We start from the raw sequence: 16,915 nt of genomic DNA, 5'->3' as shown, positions 1-16,915 counted from the left end.
AGAAACTTGGGTAGAGGGAGGATGTGGAACTGCCAGTCCAAATAAAACTTTTAAGCACCATATTATGCAAAATATTTGCAAATATGCTGACTTGTCTCTGAATCTGCCTGTTTGTAGTCTTCAATAGTACCAAAGCAAAGAATTTATAGGGAAGCATACAGATATGACATTTTAAAAAAACAGATGCATAAATTCTAAATTTCAAAATATGTGGAAGGATCCAGACGTATTTTAAGAGTGCAGTTCTTGGAAGGCAAATATAAGTAGTATGTTTTAATTTTACTTTTAATTTCTAATTAACATAAATTATATTTGCCCGCATTTATATTCTCAGCTCATTCACACTCCCTGATTAGGTCTATAGTCCTAGAGGGAAGATAATCTGAAATGCAAGATGTTATACCCTCCTTTCCCTGATCTCCCAGTAGAGATATGACATACAACATCTATAAACTTAAAGAAGAAAAGGCATCTCTGCTTTTAGCCTCTTGTGCTTGACATTCTAAAAAGTGATGGGTTTCCATCTGCAATATGCAGTATGTTAAAGAGAGAAAAGCCAGAGCAGAGATAGAAATTTATACTTCTTTCGAGTTATCCTTTTAATTATTTTATCTGAGGTACACTGTCAGAGCCAAACATGTCAAACATAACTCTTTCATGAAATAGACAAAGCATTCTAAAACCAGTAAAATTCTGTTTACATATCAACGTAGTTACATCGGGTGGAAGATTAATAGCCAAGAGCTCTTCTATCACTCTGAAGACCTAAAATCCATCATGTCACTTTTTACCAGCTTAAAAGTTATTTTGAAAACAATGCACTTTTGTCTTCCCCTCCTGGGACAGAAATAGTCCTGTCTAGAGGGAAGGGAAGTGACTTGGCATGTGATCTCAGCACCCACACCAAACTAGTTTAACAGCCTTGCTTTAGGTAATCCTCAATATTCTAGGCTGGTATATGAGTCAACTTCTCATAATTTTTAAGAGAAAAAAGACTTTCAGATTGAAATCACTTTCAAGGTTTCAGTTGAAGACAGAAACAAGAACTTTTAAAGATGAGATGAAAATAAAATGTCAAATGTAAGAAAATAATACAAAACAAAGGTAAAAAGATTACAGTTATCAATTTTAGTATTTATTGAAGGTGGAAGACAAGGAAAATTCCTCTCAAACTCTAAAAACAAATCCTGTATCTCTGCTAAATGTAAAATGAATTTTTAGATATTTGCTTTACATGACAATAAACTTGTCCAACAAAATAACTGAATGCAAATTTACCAAAACAGTGCTAATCTATTATTTACAAAAATGATCTCACCCGCAAGAAGTATTTGGGGAAAAAAACCAATTCACACTCAGGAACACTAATGAAATACCTTGAAGACATAACACAAGAAATAAAATTTGTCCTACCCTTTCTGGACCCCTCCCTCCCATTACAGAATGGATTGAAAATGAGTCTATATGGGAATAAACAAAGTATTTCCAATAATCTCTCTCACGTGCGTGTACACACACACACACACACACACACACACACACACAGAGTGTTGTGCCAGATCAACCTAATTTTTATTTAAGGTCAGCAGCCTTCAGGACAAGGGAGATAATGAATATGGCTTCAGTCAAGTTTTCAACTAAATATCACAAATGCTTAATTCTTTTGCTAGCTAACCAGCTAACCTGAGAATGGAAAAGATTCTACTTCTTCCATAGCTAAAGGGTATGAATCAAAATAATTAAAAAGAAACAAAAAACAAAAAGCAAACACTGTAGCAGACACCACTGAGGTACCTTAGTTTTTTTTAAAGGTCTGTGTATCAGTTTAATAATTTACATGATGACTGTTTATTTAGCATAAGATCATACAGAAACTACATCTCAAGTGCTTTATCGTTCTGGTCCAAGAAATTAGAAATATCAACAAAAAAACTTACGTTCAGATAAAGAACTGGAATGTAGTAACTAGGAAACCTTTAATATAATGCAATATTGAAATAGAAATTATCTGTGTTTAACAAAGGTAATCAGCAAGTTCTTAGATTGCATCTGAAGAGGATTTTAAAATTATAACCCGTAAGACAAGGAATATTACCTTATTCAAGGTGACAAAGCTGTATCTTGAAATCCTGAGCCCACTGATTTATATTTCATATATTTATATTGTTAAATGCATACATTTTGTCAAATGTAAAAATGCATTTTACAAAACATTGAATTTTCAGAATATGGAGAAGTTTTGAGTACTGGTTATATAAGGAACTATACCTAAAAGCAACCACTGTGGTTGTTTTAGATACATCTTTTAGTTAAAAGTTTAAGGCTCAAAATATTTTGGAGGGATACAGACATTTTATTACTGTATGATCTCGTGCATCTATGTGTATACTACTGGAAAACTAAAATATTGTTAAATATATCGCCCTTCAATTTAAAAAAAAAGAAACATTAACCACATGCTCTCCTGTTTCTCAATACTGGTTTGTTACGAACTTTTTCCCCAAAAGGTAGATGCAAATGATAAATTTAGCTTAAAAGAGAAGATTAAAGTGGTGAGAAGCAGACTAAGACCGTAACATATAAAACCAAATCCCTATTTACAATATGATTTATACCTTCCTTATCCCATGAAAATTCCTATATTGCAAATATATTGATTTCCTATAAACCGATGAGATTTCCTACAGTATTTGCCTAACCCTTTTAAACTGTGGGCGAGAAATGACCTCACTGCTGCAACTGATCTTCTCTGGTGAAATGCCTCTTAAGTGGCTTCTTCCTAACCATAAAGATAAGCAGTTTTATGGGTACCACAAATGAGGCTGGAGCAGAAACAATTTCAACAGCAACACTAAACCAAAGACAGCACAAAGAATCTCAGTTAAAAGTCATCAACCAAAGTATGAGCCCAGAAAAATACCAAAGATAAATAAAATAAATGTCCAATGAGCAGAGTTTCTGTTATCAAAGGATACATTAAAAACATCTGTTTGCCTTTTAATTACAGTAGTGGAAGCAGTCTCAAATAGTGCTGAAGTCTGTCACTGAAGAGGTTTGTTTTAATCTTTAGCTAGGCACTGGGAATCCTGTTTCCTATCCTAATTTTACTTTCCAGAGCTTTTTTTTTTTTTTTAAACAAAACAAAACAGTACTCTGAGTTTTTTACCTTGCCAGGGTAGGGAGAAGGATCCTTAGAAAAATGAGGTAACACAACTTATTTTGTTAGTTATATCTCTGTATATGGCAGTTGAATCATGGCCCTTAAGATTTTGTATTTGTCATACTTTCCTCCTGTTCTGTGAGAAAAATGTAAAAGAGGATTTTAACTGCTCACAACTGAACATTCTGTAAACTACAGATTTTTACTAAGCTACTATTAAATATAGTACAGGTGCTTATTAGTAAGAAAATTCTCAACTTTTTCTCATTCCAAGCACTATAGAGACGACTTATGTTAGGGCTATGTAATCTGACCATATAGCTTCATGAGTTATAAGAGTTAAATACCACTAACAGACCTTGTTTCTCCCAACTTTATAAAACTGCTTCTATTACCTAAACTGCTTTCTGAATGTTGAATATAAATATTTTAAAATGTATTCCAGGGAGTGAGGCTAGGGAGATTCACATACTCATCTTATTCAGCAATTTAAGAAGTTATGCAAAATATGATATACATATCTATATATATTCCCATACATACACACATATATAAATATGCTTTCATAACTGAATCTTGGTTTTAAAAATGCCTACACAGTGTGGGGAATTTAAATATTCACTAGATTCGAATACGTACATTTGCACTCCATTACCACTCTAAATGGATACACCAGCAAAAACATAACAGACCAAATAAATGATTTAACTGAATTGTCAGTTTGTCTTTTTGCAGACCCAACAGAAAACTATTTATTATTATGAACCTTTATTAAGTAGCTCACATTTCCATATAAATCACACTAAAAAGATTTTTAAAAAGCTATTTACACTACAGTGCTGACACATTAAAATGAAAAAAAAATTGGTATAAATAAGCTCTATGGAAAAGCCTTAAATTGTCAAAAAAGAATTCTGGCTCATATTACAAAATATATATATATGTATATATATATATGTTAATGTCAGCTCTATTCTAAAACCTACAATTCCAAATCAAATGATTCTTAAAGACTCCTTTTGTTTAAACCTGTTATGTTTACAGTGCATCTGGCCCTAAGTGCTTTGATCCTTCACAGTTATGGACAGGCACTGAGGAATGTTACAAAGCTACATAAACTCTATTTTGTAACAGACTTGGGAGCAAGTACTTGGCTTGCTTTCAGAATTCATGAATCTTTATTACATTATTAACTTTAAAAAAAAAAAAAAGAATTTTAAATGGTATGTACAAATTTAGCACAGAATGTCATCATCTTTTCTATCTTGATTTGAATGTGCTGAACTATGTTGCCTTGTATCAACTAGACTTAAGAGACTTCCAGGGCACAATTCTTCCTTTAAATCTCTGTTGCTGTTTTCAAATTTAGAGTCCTTGTCAATCTTAAATTCTGTAAATTGAACATGATCCAATTTTGCTTTAACATTCTTGCCATCCATATTATTCGGTGCTCTAGTCTTTTCAGGAATATAAACATTCACAGGTTCTTCCTTGATTCTTACAGATGCAATAGGTTCATGTTTAATCTGCTGTAATTCAGATTTAGAATGAAGTCTATCTGAAAAATTAGAATCCAAGGAGGTTTTGCTTACAGCACAAACCACGTGGTCCGTGTGAGGTCCAAGAACTGATGATGTGGATTCTGGTGATGTGCCTGTTTCATGAGTAGCTGTATTCTGAGCAGTCTCCTCCTCTGAGTGATATAATTTGAGCCGAACGTGCCATGCTAAACTGCACACTGCTGAAACTGTCTTAAACTGATGAACAACATTCCTTGGAATAAAATAAATGTCATTATCATACAGCTGAATCCTGGCATAGCGGATACCTTCCCTCCTCAGTTGATTGAGTTTTGCATCATCAACCCACTGGACGCACTAAAAAAAAAAAAATAATAAAGAGGAATATACCATTAAGTCTTTTCTACAATAAAAATTAAACTGAAGACAATAATGGTTTAATATATACCTGGGACAGTGGAGGTTCATGTAAATCTAACTGCATTCGTTGAACTACTTCTAAGAAATCTTCAGCATGAAAACAAATTACATCTTTGGTTATTCGGGGTTGAGCAGGCCTAAAAAAGAACATGAGATAATGAAGAATCTTCCATTAATGTTTTGTTCTGTTAAGTCCTTATTAAATTTAAAGCAAAAACAGTTTGTGGTCAAAACAAAAGTACCTAGAAATAAAGTTAAAATGTAATATAGAAGATCACTGTACATATTTAAACAAAAGGATAAAACCATGAGTTTTGACCTAAACATAAATAAAACTTCATTTTATTATAGCTATGTATAACCGTATTTTTAAAAATTAAAATAATTTGAATTGGTTAATTATGTAAATCAAAAAACTAAGGGCTTTATTTTAAAGGTCAATACTTCAACAAATTAAATGCTGAAGATGAAACTACTACATAAAAATTAGAGGTAAATATGGGGCGAAAAAAATACTTTCTTCTAATAAAGACATATATAACTGCAGTTACATCTAAAATTCCTTGGTAACCCTTATAAATTAAGAGAGATTCATTATAACAGTGCTAATAAACTACTATCAATCTATTTGTAGGGGCTAATAGTATCTTTAAATATAATTCTAAAAAAAATCCCCAAATTCTTAAATTAATTAGCAATATATAAGCAATTTTTACAGAAGATGATCAAAAATGGATTCTGAAATGAAATTCCAAGCAACATAATGCCCCCCTGCAAAAAATCATACCAACGCAAATCATAAACAGATTTTTAATAACCAGTGATAAAATCTAACCAATCATTAGGGCTGCTGGGTGGTTCAGTCTGAGGCTCTCAGGTCATGATCCCAGGGTCCTGAGATCAAGTCCTGCTTTGGGATCCCTGCTCAGCAGGTAGCCTGCTTCTCCCTCTCCTTCCCACTCATGTTGCACTCCCTCTCAAATAAATAAATAAACAAAATCTTAAAAAAAAATTTTTTTTTAAACTAAGCCTTATACATTACATTAATACACAGGGAAAGAAGGGTAAGAATGATGCAGGCTTCTCATCAGGGATAATGACGATACAGTAAGCACCAAGTGAACCTTGGGTTTTCTTTAACCTTAGTTAAGACAACTGTTTTCACATCTAGTCACTTAGAAAATGAAATTATTACAGTCAAACTGAAAAGAATAAAACTACTTTCTAACAACTGAAAACTTTTAGTGCAATTATACCATTAGGATATCCAAATAACAGTGAAAAATGAAACTTTCCTTATGGAATATTACTAACAAACTTCCCAAGAAAACCTTTCACTAAAATAACAGTATTTCAAAAATAAACAAAAAAAGCAGTAGTTAATATATACCACTCTCCACAGTGCACGGCCTTCAACACTCCAACAGCAGCTGTAGTCTGTCGTTCAAAACCTTGTCCTATATGATCTGCATGGGCTCTTGTCCTGTCTTCAAAGAGCATCTCACGGGGCTCACTGGTTCGAGGTAGGTACTGCAGGTTTTTTATTTCATTGGTAGTTCTGTTAAAATAAAATTACATATATATAATATAAAGTGGAGTAGGGAAAGAAAGAGAAGCAGCCCTATATATTAAGGTTTAATTGCCTTCAAACATTTGTATTGATGTACAGAGGCTTAATTGCCATGAAACATTTAATAATCACAATTCAGACAGAATGAAATTTTAAATCACCAGTTCCCAAATCAGGTTCTATCTTTAAAATTAACAAGTACAAACAGAAACAAATACATAATCCCCTCCTTTTTCTAACATACCCTTCATGGAAGTGGTAGCTGTAAGATGCATAGACAACTAAATTATAGATGGTGTGGTTTACCCAAAAGTTACCCTGTCCAGAATCTTTACCTGAGGTTTGTCTGGGTCTTATCTGTAGAACCATGCCCCCACTCAAGCCACATGGCTAATGTAAGATACATACCCGGGAAAAAACAGAACTTAAAAAAAATGTATTAATTAATATTTATAGAATACCTATTATATACCAGGTCCTATCTAGGCACTGCAGCTAGTGAACAAGATTGTAATGAATGTAACAGACAAGTTCCCCACTTTTGTGGGAGTTCATACTCCAGTGAGAGAAAGACCAACAAGTAAATAGCAAGAAAACACCAAATAATAAGTGTTTCCACAAAATGTGCAGAATTTATTGGAGGCAGACAGAAAACCTTAGTTCCCTCTTAAAGAGTGCCACTGGCACTCTATTCTATTGCTCTCCTACATATGCACACGGAAGCTGTTACTTAGCCTCATTCAATGCAAAAACCCTCTCTCTCTAATTTAGCTACAGAAGGGGAAAAGGGTGAGAATTTCTTTGACTAGGAGTCATCATCTTATTTACCTTTCTGTACAGTTTCTGTTGCTTTCAGAGACAACTCCAGACTGCCCCTGTAACTTTCTCCTCTCATCTTCGTCTAAACCCCTAGAATCACTCTTTCTTACTAGTTCTCTAATTTCCCTAGAATCACTCTTTTCTTACTAGTTCTTTAGTTTACCTGGAATCACTCTGTCGTATTAGTTCTCTAATCCCCCCCAATCTCTACTTTTACTGCTCTTTGTGTATGTATGCTTGTATTACAGTCATATTACACACTCACACATAGACACATGCACACACAGGTGATATACTACATCACCCTTTCACCTTTTCAACCTTTGTGATTGATGTTCTTCTATAGGTCTCAGAGAGCTAGATGATGACCTTGATTCCTACAGAAAGCCAGTAGGCTTTCATGTCTACAACTCTGTTCTCATTAACACCACATTTTAATGAATTAAGACTTTATATGAAGCATTTAGCACCGTGCCTTGGGCAGTGTTATTAGTTGCTCAGACTATAGTGTGATGTGAAATCATCACATTTACATGGATTTTAATCCCTGAAGTACAAACAGTTTACTCTGAGGGCTGGTGAATTCCCTTAAATGACATGTAAAACTTTGTGGATGTCTGTATTTGTTCTGGGGAGAGGCTTTTGGATCTCAAAATGATTTATAAATCCAAGTTAAGAACCACTGAGGAACATACAATTTTATCATTTACTACCAACTTATAAATTAACTTGTAGAAATTTCATTCAAAACATATTTATTAAGCAGTAGGCACTCTGTTTATGTGCTAAAAACACATTAAGTAACAAGCACAACATAGCCCCTGTCCTACAGTTTACTTAGTGACTATATTCCCTGTTTTTTTCTTTCAAGATTAATAATCACTGTAATTAATAATAAAACATCTTTACAGATCTAAATAAAGGTATCTATTACCCACTCCATTCCCACCAATGTTAACTCAGTGTACATTTTTTCCACACTTTTCTGTGTTCACATAAATACACGTTTCTTTTCATACAAATAGACTTATACTATGTACCATATTACTCTATTATTTTGCTCTTTTCAAATGTCATCCTTCCCGATCAACACACATAAGTAACTCATTTATTTGAACTATTTCACCATATATTCTTTTAAGATTTTATTGTTAAGTAATATCTACACCAAACGTGGGGCTCGAACTCAGAACGCCAAGATCAAGAGTCTCCTATTCCACTGACTGAGCCAGCTAGGAGCCACAAAGGAATGGATATATATATATATATTTTTTAAGATTTTATTTTGCTGTATTTTTAATTGGAATGTACCAAAATGAACTCAACCATTCCACTGTTAATGGGCATTCAGACCATCCTGAACACTTTTTCTCATGATAAAGAATGCTGTAATTAATATTCTTATACATTTACCTTTAGTGCTTTCCTATCTTGGGACAGATTTCCAAAAGTAGTAGCGCTGGATCAGAGAGAGAGAGAGAGTGTGTGTGTGTGCATGGATGCACATCTGTGTGTTAAACTTCATGAGCTATTGTTAAATTACCTTTCTACCAACAATATATAAATGATCTTGTTCCCTCACATAACTCCCAGCCAGTAATATTATTGCTGTATATTCTTTTGCCAGTGTAATAGGTAAAAATAATATCTCATAATTCTTTTAATATAATTGACTGAGGCCCATTTTTTTACTGGGTTGTGTTACATTTTTCTTGTCAATTTGGGAATGCTCTATGATATTAACTTTAGTCTGTCACATATTACAAATGTTTTAGTTCAGTGTATCATAGTTCTGAACTTTGTTAACTATTCTTTTATAAACAGTATTGTCATTACATATTTTATCTTGTTTAGAAAGGTCTCTCCTAGGGGTGCCTGGGTGGATCAGTGGGTTAAAGCCTCTGCCTTTGGCTCGGGTCATGATCTCAGGGTCCTGGGATTGAGCCCCATGTCGGACTCTCTGCTTGAGCCTGCTTCCCGCTCTCTCTCTGCCTGCCTCTCTGCCTACTTGTGATCTCTGTCTGACAAATAAATAAATAAATTCTTAAAAAAAAAAAAAAAGAAAAAAGAAAGAAAGAAAGGAAGAAAAGAAAGGTCTCTCCTAGGTTTAAAAACTTTATTCTTATATTTTAATTTATCTATTATGTTTAAATCTCAAAATTACTTCTTATATGAGATGGGGCTATGGCTTTGTTTTCTTTCAAATGGACTTCAATTATGTCAGCATTACTCATTAAATAAATCTTCCTTTTGCTATTTATCTCATACATTAAGTTCTCAATATACTTTAATCTATTTGGGTCCTCTACCCTATTCCAATGACCTTTTTGAGCTTCATAGTTATTTTTAATATCTAGTAACACAAGGCCCTCCTCACTTATCTTCTCTTTCACAGTTTTCCTGGCTATTTGTTGACTTTATTTTTCCTTCTCAACTTTAAAATCATTACACCCAGTGCTGGAAGTGTGAGTTCAACTAAAATGCTAAAAAATTTCAAAGGACTATCATTTTTTTCCAATCTGGAACATAGTAGGGGTTTTCATTTGTTTAGGTATTACTTTATATCCTGCAGATGATGTTTTGCTCAATATGGGTTCTAGATATTTTTTATTAAACTTATTCTAAAAGTTTACAATGTCTTTGTTGTAAATGACATTTTTTCCATTCCTAATTACAATTTATTGTCATTTGCCCACATTTCTCAAGCCTTATTTGTATTTGATATTTTATTAAAAATTTCATTAGCATGTGTAGCCCTTTTCATTTCAAATACTCTTAACTTTCCCTTTTTTCCTTCTCCAGTTTTCAGCTAACGCACACAAACACACACACCCCCTTGTATAAACATCTATCCCTGGCAATAAAAATTTGTATTCAACATACCTTTTCCTTTTGAAAGGTGACTTTGGCATATCAGCCACAGGGATCATTTGTTCTCCTGGGCGTACCCACATGATGGGACCATCATCACTGTCTTTTCGACTCTCTAATTTTAGACTAGATAGTGTCCCCCATGGCAGTGTACACTAGAGGCAAATAATTACATAGAAACCAATTATTTTCAAAATGCATCTTCAAATACACATGAAAGAATACTGCCCCCCTGACAAATTTTCATATATGCCTTTATACTTATACATTTGAAATACAAACCTATACTGAATATATCCCTGTGTAGTCATGCATTTTCCTTCAAAAATTCCATTACAAACATGCCAAGAGTAATTATTCTTGCATGGCTCCCTCCTCTAACCCTGCCAGAAATATGATTCACTATATTCACACTTGTTATTCTTCCTTCTACCAAATACAAGGGTCACATGATGTTAATAAGCTAGCAAAATAAGCAGGTGTTCTCCACAAGAATCTATAAAAATTAAAAATTTGTTTTAAAAAATAGTAATCTCAAAAAAAAAAAAAGGATACCTCTTTGATTAGCTATAATGAAAACCTAACAAAACAAAGAGGAAAACCAAATCAAAATCAAAATTTATTTCTCTTTAGTAGTTCCTGAAAAAGGTTGCTGATCTAAGAGCAACTTTTCTTTTAAAAAAATAGAGATATGTCTAAGGACCATTGTCCATGGAATGTGAGAATAGTATTTAAGAAAACCATTCATTCACCCCATCCCCTTTTAAGAAAGGGCAGGACTGTCACATGAAATTTTTCTTAAAAGAATGCATTTAGCTCATTTGTCTTTAAAATTAAAATCTAAAACTAAAATGTTTAATTAGTGGTATTTTTAAAATGTCACTCAAAATAAATGCAATCAAATTCCATAATGTCACTAGTTGGGAATAAAAGTAACAAAAGGTTTAAAATGAATAAAAAAGTAAATGAAAGGGGAATGGATTAGAGTGAAAAAGATAAGTTAGAAAAAGTTAGAAAATGGAACAAGAAGTGAAAAAAGAATAGATCTACAACAGGTTATATGGCAAATATTAGAGACATGTATTCTGTCACATTCTTACCTCTGAATTACTAATTAAATAACTACATAGCTCAGAAATTTCTCTCTCAGTGGGACAGCCCTAACAGCCCACAAGAAGAAAAATTTTTCTAGAATGCAGAGATTACTGAAAAAGTAAAAAGAATCTGGCTAGAAATCATTTAAAGAATTCAAAGGGGCCTTAAAGCTACCTAGCCTAAACATGATGTTTTATGGATGCAGAAACTAAATCCAGAAAGTTTAAATGGCTTGCCCAACCCAGCGAGGTAGAGCCAAGATTGAAACACAGATGTACAATTTCCCAAGCCAGTTTTCCACAATGCCAGATTGCCATTTCTTTGTCCTAAACAGTTAATTTAGTAGGCATCCTTCCTGTACTTCTTAAATCCTCTGGCACTTAAATTTATAAAAAGTCAATATACAGATGGAACCTAATATCCTAAAGTGGCATCAACAAGCAAGTGTTATTTTTTGGTTCAACACTTAGCTCTGCCATTATAATTAATATCTGAGTCACATGCACACACACTATACAAGAATTGTATTTCTGAAACAACTATGATTTCTGTCACCCAGAGCATGAAAGTGATACCCACAATCTAGATTGCTTAGTATTGTTTTCTCTTACTTTTAAAAATGGTGAATCTTCCAACATGTCAAGGAACTCAGGGAAGTAATCTCCCACTTCTTCATCAACTGCTCCCACCAAGCTGATCTGTCGCATTGGGCCAGCTCTGTAAGTACCGTGAGAATATGTTCTTTTTACCTGAAGGATACGGATTTAATTAAAGGTTATAAATAAAACAATGTTTGCTATCATTGTGTAACACCAAATTATACTGTCTGAGAATATTAGAACGTAATGTGAGGTAAGCAAATCAAAACAAAAAGCCTTTAAAAACAGTTAAAAAAAAAAAAAACTAAAAATAAGGCGTGAAAAAAAAATCCATACCAGAGCAAAATATTTTACCTTCTCTAGCTATTCCTATGCACTGCTTATGAAAACACAGGTAAGATACACAGCATAATTCTAGATAGCAGACTATAACTTCTCCTCATAGTACAGCTTATTATTTGACCTATAAGGCCAATGAAATTTATAGTCAAAAGTTCATATACCTACATTTTCCTAAACGATTCATATCTTTTTTTTTTTTTTTAAAGATTTTATTTATTTCACAGAGAGAGATCACAAGTAGACAGAGAGGCAGGCAGAGAGAGAGAGAGGGAAGCAGGCTCCCCGCTGAGCAGAGAGCCTGATGCAGGCCTCTATCCCAGGACCCTGAGATCATGACCTAAGCCGAAGGCAGCGGCTTAACCCACTGAGCCACCCAGGCGCCCACGGTTCATATCTTTTATTGGAATTTCTAAAAGTAGTCTCCCTGAGATGTTATATTTAACCATTACCAGTGGTTTGTATGTCTGAAAGGCTACTAGGAATGATCTTCCCTTCTAGATCATACCATATTAATTAGGATCCAGTTTGCATTTCTGTGGTTAACTATTCTGTGAAAAGCTACTAGAGATTGAGAATCAGGAGTGCTAGGTCCAACTCTATCTTTACTATCTAACAGCTATGTGACCTTCAGATATCACATGAATTCCTTGAATTTTAGTTTCCTTAAGTGGAATGATTTACCTCAGACTTCTGAAGGAAATTTAATAATTACAAAGCTGAAAGCCACCTGTACAATGCTAGCAAATGGGTAGCATTCAAGTATCAACTGAAATAAACCAACCTGCATTTCAAGAATCTTGATACCTGGGGGTATGTGGGTGGCTCAGTGAGTTAAGCATTTGACTCTTTATTTTGTGTCAGGTCGTGATCTCAGGTTCATAAGATCAAGCCCCACATGGGGCTCCACACTGGGTGTGGAGCCTGCTTAAGATTCTCTCCCTCTTCCTCTGCACCTCCCCACCCACTTTTAAAAAATAAAATAAAAGAATCTTGATACCTGAATTCTGGCGAGCACATTTAAAACCTGCAAAGAAATCTATGCCTTTTCATATCCTAATGTTAGGAAACAAGAATCTTTATAAAGCAAAACAACTTCCTTTCATGGGGGACATAGGTGGCTCAGTAAGTTAAGCACCCAACTCTTGATCTTAGCTCAGGTCATCATCTCAGGATCATGAGATTACACCACAGGTGGGCTTCATGCTCAGCAGGAAGTCTACTTGAGATTCTCTCCCTCTCTCTGTCTCTCTGCCCCACTCTATCTTCAAAATAAATAAATAAATAAATCTTAAAAAATAAAGTGCGCTGTAATGTAACTTTTACTTATATGCCATTTAACTCAACTTTCTAGTTTAATAACCCAATACTCAAATAAATATATTCAAAGGAAGTCAGTTGGAATCATTAGTGTTTTAAACATGGCAAATTACATATAACAATGCAATCAAATTAAAACAATATCTATCTCAGTAAAATATACAGATGGCACATATGCAAGTAAAACGAAATCTAAGAATACAGTACACATACCTCTCAGAAAAATATAAAGAGTTCTTGATTCAGGTGACATTTATTAAATACTACGTAACAAATATTCCTTTCACATGGAAAGAAATTAAATCTACAATATCATAAGATAAAAAGTCTCAATTCTTCAAGACTCTTTTACCCAACTATTACAACTCAAGGACAATGGGGTAGGGGAGGAAACAGATAAGGGTTTAAAGAACCTCTAGAGAGCCTGAAATAAATGCCTTAAGACCATGACTCATAAAAGGGTCTCTTCTGACATGTGTTTCTACATTAGGTAGAATTCTCACTAATCTCTAAAATCATAAAGGGTAAGAAACTACAAATTTGAAGGGGGTGGAGTAGCAAGAAGCAAGCATACATAGCATCATAATGACAAGCCTAGACTGAAAAAAGGATTCTTCATTAAAATCTTGGTACCCAAAACAAAAGAATTCCATTATCTAGAAAAGCCACCTATCTGAAAAGCCTCACATCCTGATGATACTGGACATGAGATTACTGTATCTTTTTTTTTTTTTTTACTTCAGTAAACATTAATCAAACCATCAGTTTTCTAATGCAGTTTACAAAATTACTAGAAAATACCAAATACCAAATATGTCACTGCTTTAAAACATATCCTACATGCTTCCTAAAAGAAAAATGCATTGTTACAAAGAGTACACATATTTTTCCTCTCAATTTAAATATAGCTCTTTCAAAAGACAACACAGTAAAAGAAATAATATTTATTACTTGCAAATGCTTATATTTCAATAGTTCACGTTTAAATAGTGCCTGTTAGAACAGACAGACCAGGGCGCCTGGGTGGCTCAGTGGATTAAGCCACTGCCTTCAGCTCAGGTCATGATCCCAGGGTCCTGGGATGGAGCCCTCCATCGGGCTCTCTGCTCAGCAGGGAGCCTGCTTCCTCCTCTCTCTGCCTGCCTCTCTTCCTGCTTGTGATCTCTCTCTGTCAAATAAATAAATAAAATCTTTAAAAAAAAATTTTTTTAATAAATAAAAAAAAGAACAGACCATTTTTAATCTAAATCTCCTCCCTACAGCTCCTTTCCCCACCCTCCCCACCCCCACCAAAACACCTACCAACATCATTACTGCATGTTTATCTTTCCCCTCATACATTCTCTATAAATGTTATAAAGGGAAAGAAAAAACAGGAAATAAGAGACTTCTTGTACCCACTGCCAGTAAGTGCCAATAACAAAATCTCAGAAATTTTGGTTAACAAGAAATGAACTGTTCAATTATGTTTAAACTAAAATCCAAGGAAGTCCTGGATGGATGGCTTAGTCCGTTAAGCCTCTGCCTTCGGCTCAGGTCATGATCCCAGGATCCTGGGTTTGAGCCCTAGCATGGCTACCCCCCGCCCCACAGTGGGAAGTCTGCTTCTCCCTCTGTCCCTTCCCCCACTCAAGCTTATACTCACTCTCTGAAATAAATAAAATCTTTAAAAAATAAACTAAAATCCTATTCATTATTCATTACTTGAAAAGTGATTTTTAAAACAAAAGACCTATGACTCTGAGGTCAGCCTGCTACAAAAAGAGTAAAATAGCTTTTTTGACGAGAATACAATGCCAAAAATCTGTAAGACTTAAAACTGTTTTATGTATAAAAATTGCTACAACAAAGGAAGAAGCAAATATCATAATAAGTAATTCAAAAAACCATGAAGAATGACTCACTTGAAACAACTTGCTGTTTCCCAAAATATGTTTCCTGAAATCACAGCCCCTGAAAAGAGGATTCTATATAGTCCAGTTAAATTTGGAAAACTCTTCTGTTTGGGAAGTTCACCAGACACACTGACTATTACTGACATTTCTGAGAAGTCTTAGAGTAAACATAACTTATTTGGCTCAGTATTACACAAAGTATTCTGATTTCCAATCTGCTTTTCTCAAGACATCAAAAGTTCCACAGAATAATAGTGAGCTATCTGAAGAATACAAAAAAAGGAGAGTAATCAGAAAAAAAATTGAGGGAAAGAGGGCAGAAGAGACTATTGGTTCAATTCTGCCGGGTGTTTTGAGCGGAGGGGTAAAAAGAGAGGGAAAGTCTTATTTTAAGAAACAGTTCAGCTCCTCACATTCTTATTAGGCATCTAAAATCTAACATAAATGAGTGTGCCACAAGAGGGAGCCATCTCCCATCACATCTGGCCTAGCCTTTCAAATCAAAATGTAACAGGCAGTAACATTTAGTCAACGTTCTATTTCAAAAATATCCATATAACTTCAACTAAAATAGGCACGAAAGTGCTATTATTCATTTTAAAATCAGTACAATAAAGGAAAAAGTCCCCTTTCTCAATCAGAGCATCTGTACCTGCCACAGCATTATTTTGTACAGGTCAGCTCATAAGCATTCAAGGAAGATGTGACAGGCACAAATGGTCAAAATAAGAATGTAGTGCAAAGGTAGCCAATGGTTCAAAGATGGCATATCAAATGATCTTTATTCCCTAGCACAGTGAATGACCCCAGCAAAAAGTTAATTCTTTCTTCATTTTGCAGAGGGGCAAAGCTTAAAAGATCAGATCAGATTTAATAATTGTTTACTATTAAAATATTAGCCACTTAGTCATGAGTTAACACCCTGACCTAAGTTATTTGATACAAACAACTTGGAACCAGGATAAAATAAAAACAAGATTTAGAGTTTGGTGGAAGGGAAAGCATGGTTCGAAGACAATTGCTCCAGTTTTCATATTCTCACAGCTCTAACTGCAGGGCTCAGAGTATATGCTGATTAAATATAGAGCTGACAAGAAAGAAATCTCATTTATTCCTTGACAGACAAAACTCCTGTATTACTTCCCTTTTTTGTTTCCCTGCTATCAAATGAGTATTTGAACAAAATGGAGCTGGTAGTAAAACTAGGACAAATGTGGAGGCTGCAAATGGCCAAAAATTCTTCTCAAGTATGTATGCTCACTTCTCAGCAACATGACTGCACCAGTCCTATCATCCCGAACTGAATG

At 34.3% G+C, this 16,915-nt stretch overlaps 1 protein-coding gene and 1 long non-coding RNA gene across 2 annotated transcripts in view; one reads left to right on the top strand and one right to left on the bottom strand.

Annotated features, from left to right (window-relative positions):
* Positions 1–574: 574 nt before the first annotated feature.
* The window catches only part of RSBN1L (round spermatid basic protein 1 like), a 69,363-nt gene continuing 53,022 nt past the window's right edge, over positions 575–16,915 (bottom strand). Inside the window, exons 4-8 of the mRNA XM_045089713.1 lie at positions 12,067–12,204; positions 10,373–10,515; positions 6,491–6,658; positions 5,129–5,237; positions 575–5,037 (exon numbers count right to left, since the gene is read on the bottom strand). Of these exons, the coding sequence (XP_044945648.1) occupies positions 4,396–5,037; positions 5,129–5,237; positions 6,491–6,658; positions 10,373–10,515; positions 12,067–12,204 (1,200 nt within the window). The 3' untranslated portion in view covers positions 575–4,395. The remainder of the gene's footprint in view (positions 5,038–5,128; positions 5,238–6,490; positions 6,659–10,372; positions 10,516–12,066; positions 12,205–16,915) is intronic.
* LOC123394873 overlaps positions 6,504–16,915 on the top strand; it is a 30,191-nt gene continuing 19,779 nt past the window's right edge. Inside the window, exon 1 of the long non-coding RNA XR_006609604.1 lies at positions 6,504–6,623. This is a non-coding gene — a long non-coding RNA (uncharacterized LOC123394873). The remainder of the gene's footprint in view (positions 6,624–16,915) is intronic.

Source organism: Mustela putorius, unplaced genomic scaffold (genome assembly GCF_011764305.1).
Source record: "Mustela putorius furo isolate JIRA1106 unplaced genomic scaffold, ASM1176430v1.1 tig00003845_pilon_pilon_pilon, whole genome shotgun sequence".
Taxonomy (NCBI): Eukaryota; Metazoa; Chordata; class Mammalia; order Carnivora; family Mustelidae; genus Mustela; species Mustela putorius.
This window is presented reverse-complemented; position numbering and strand designations above follow the sequence as displayed.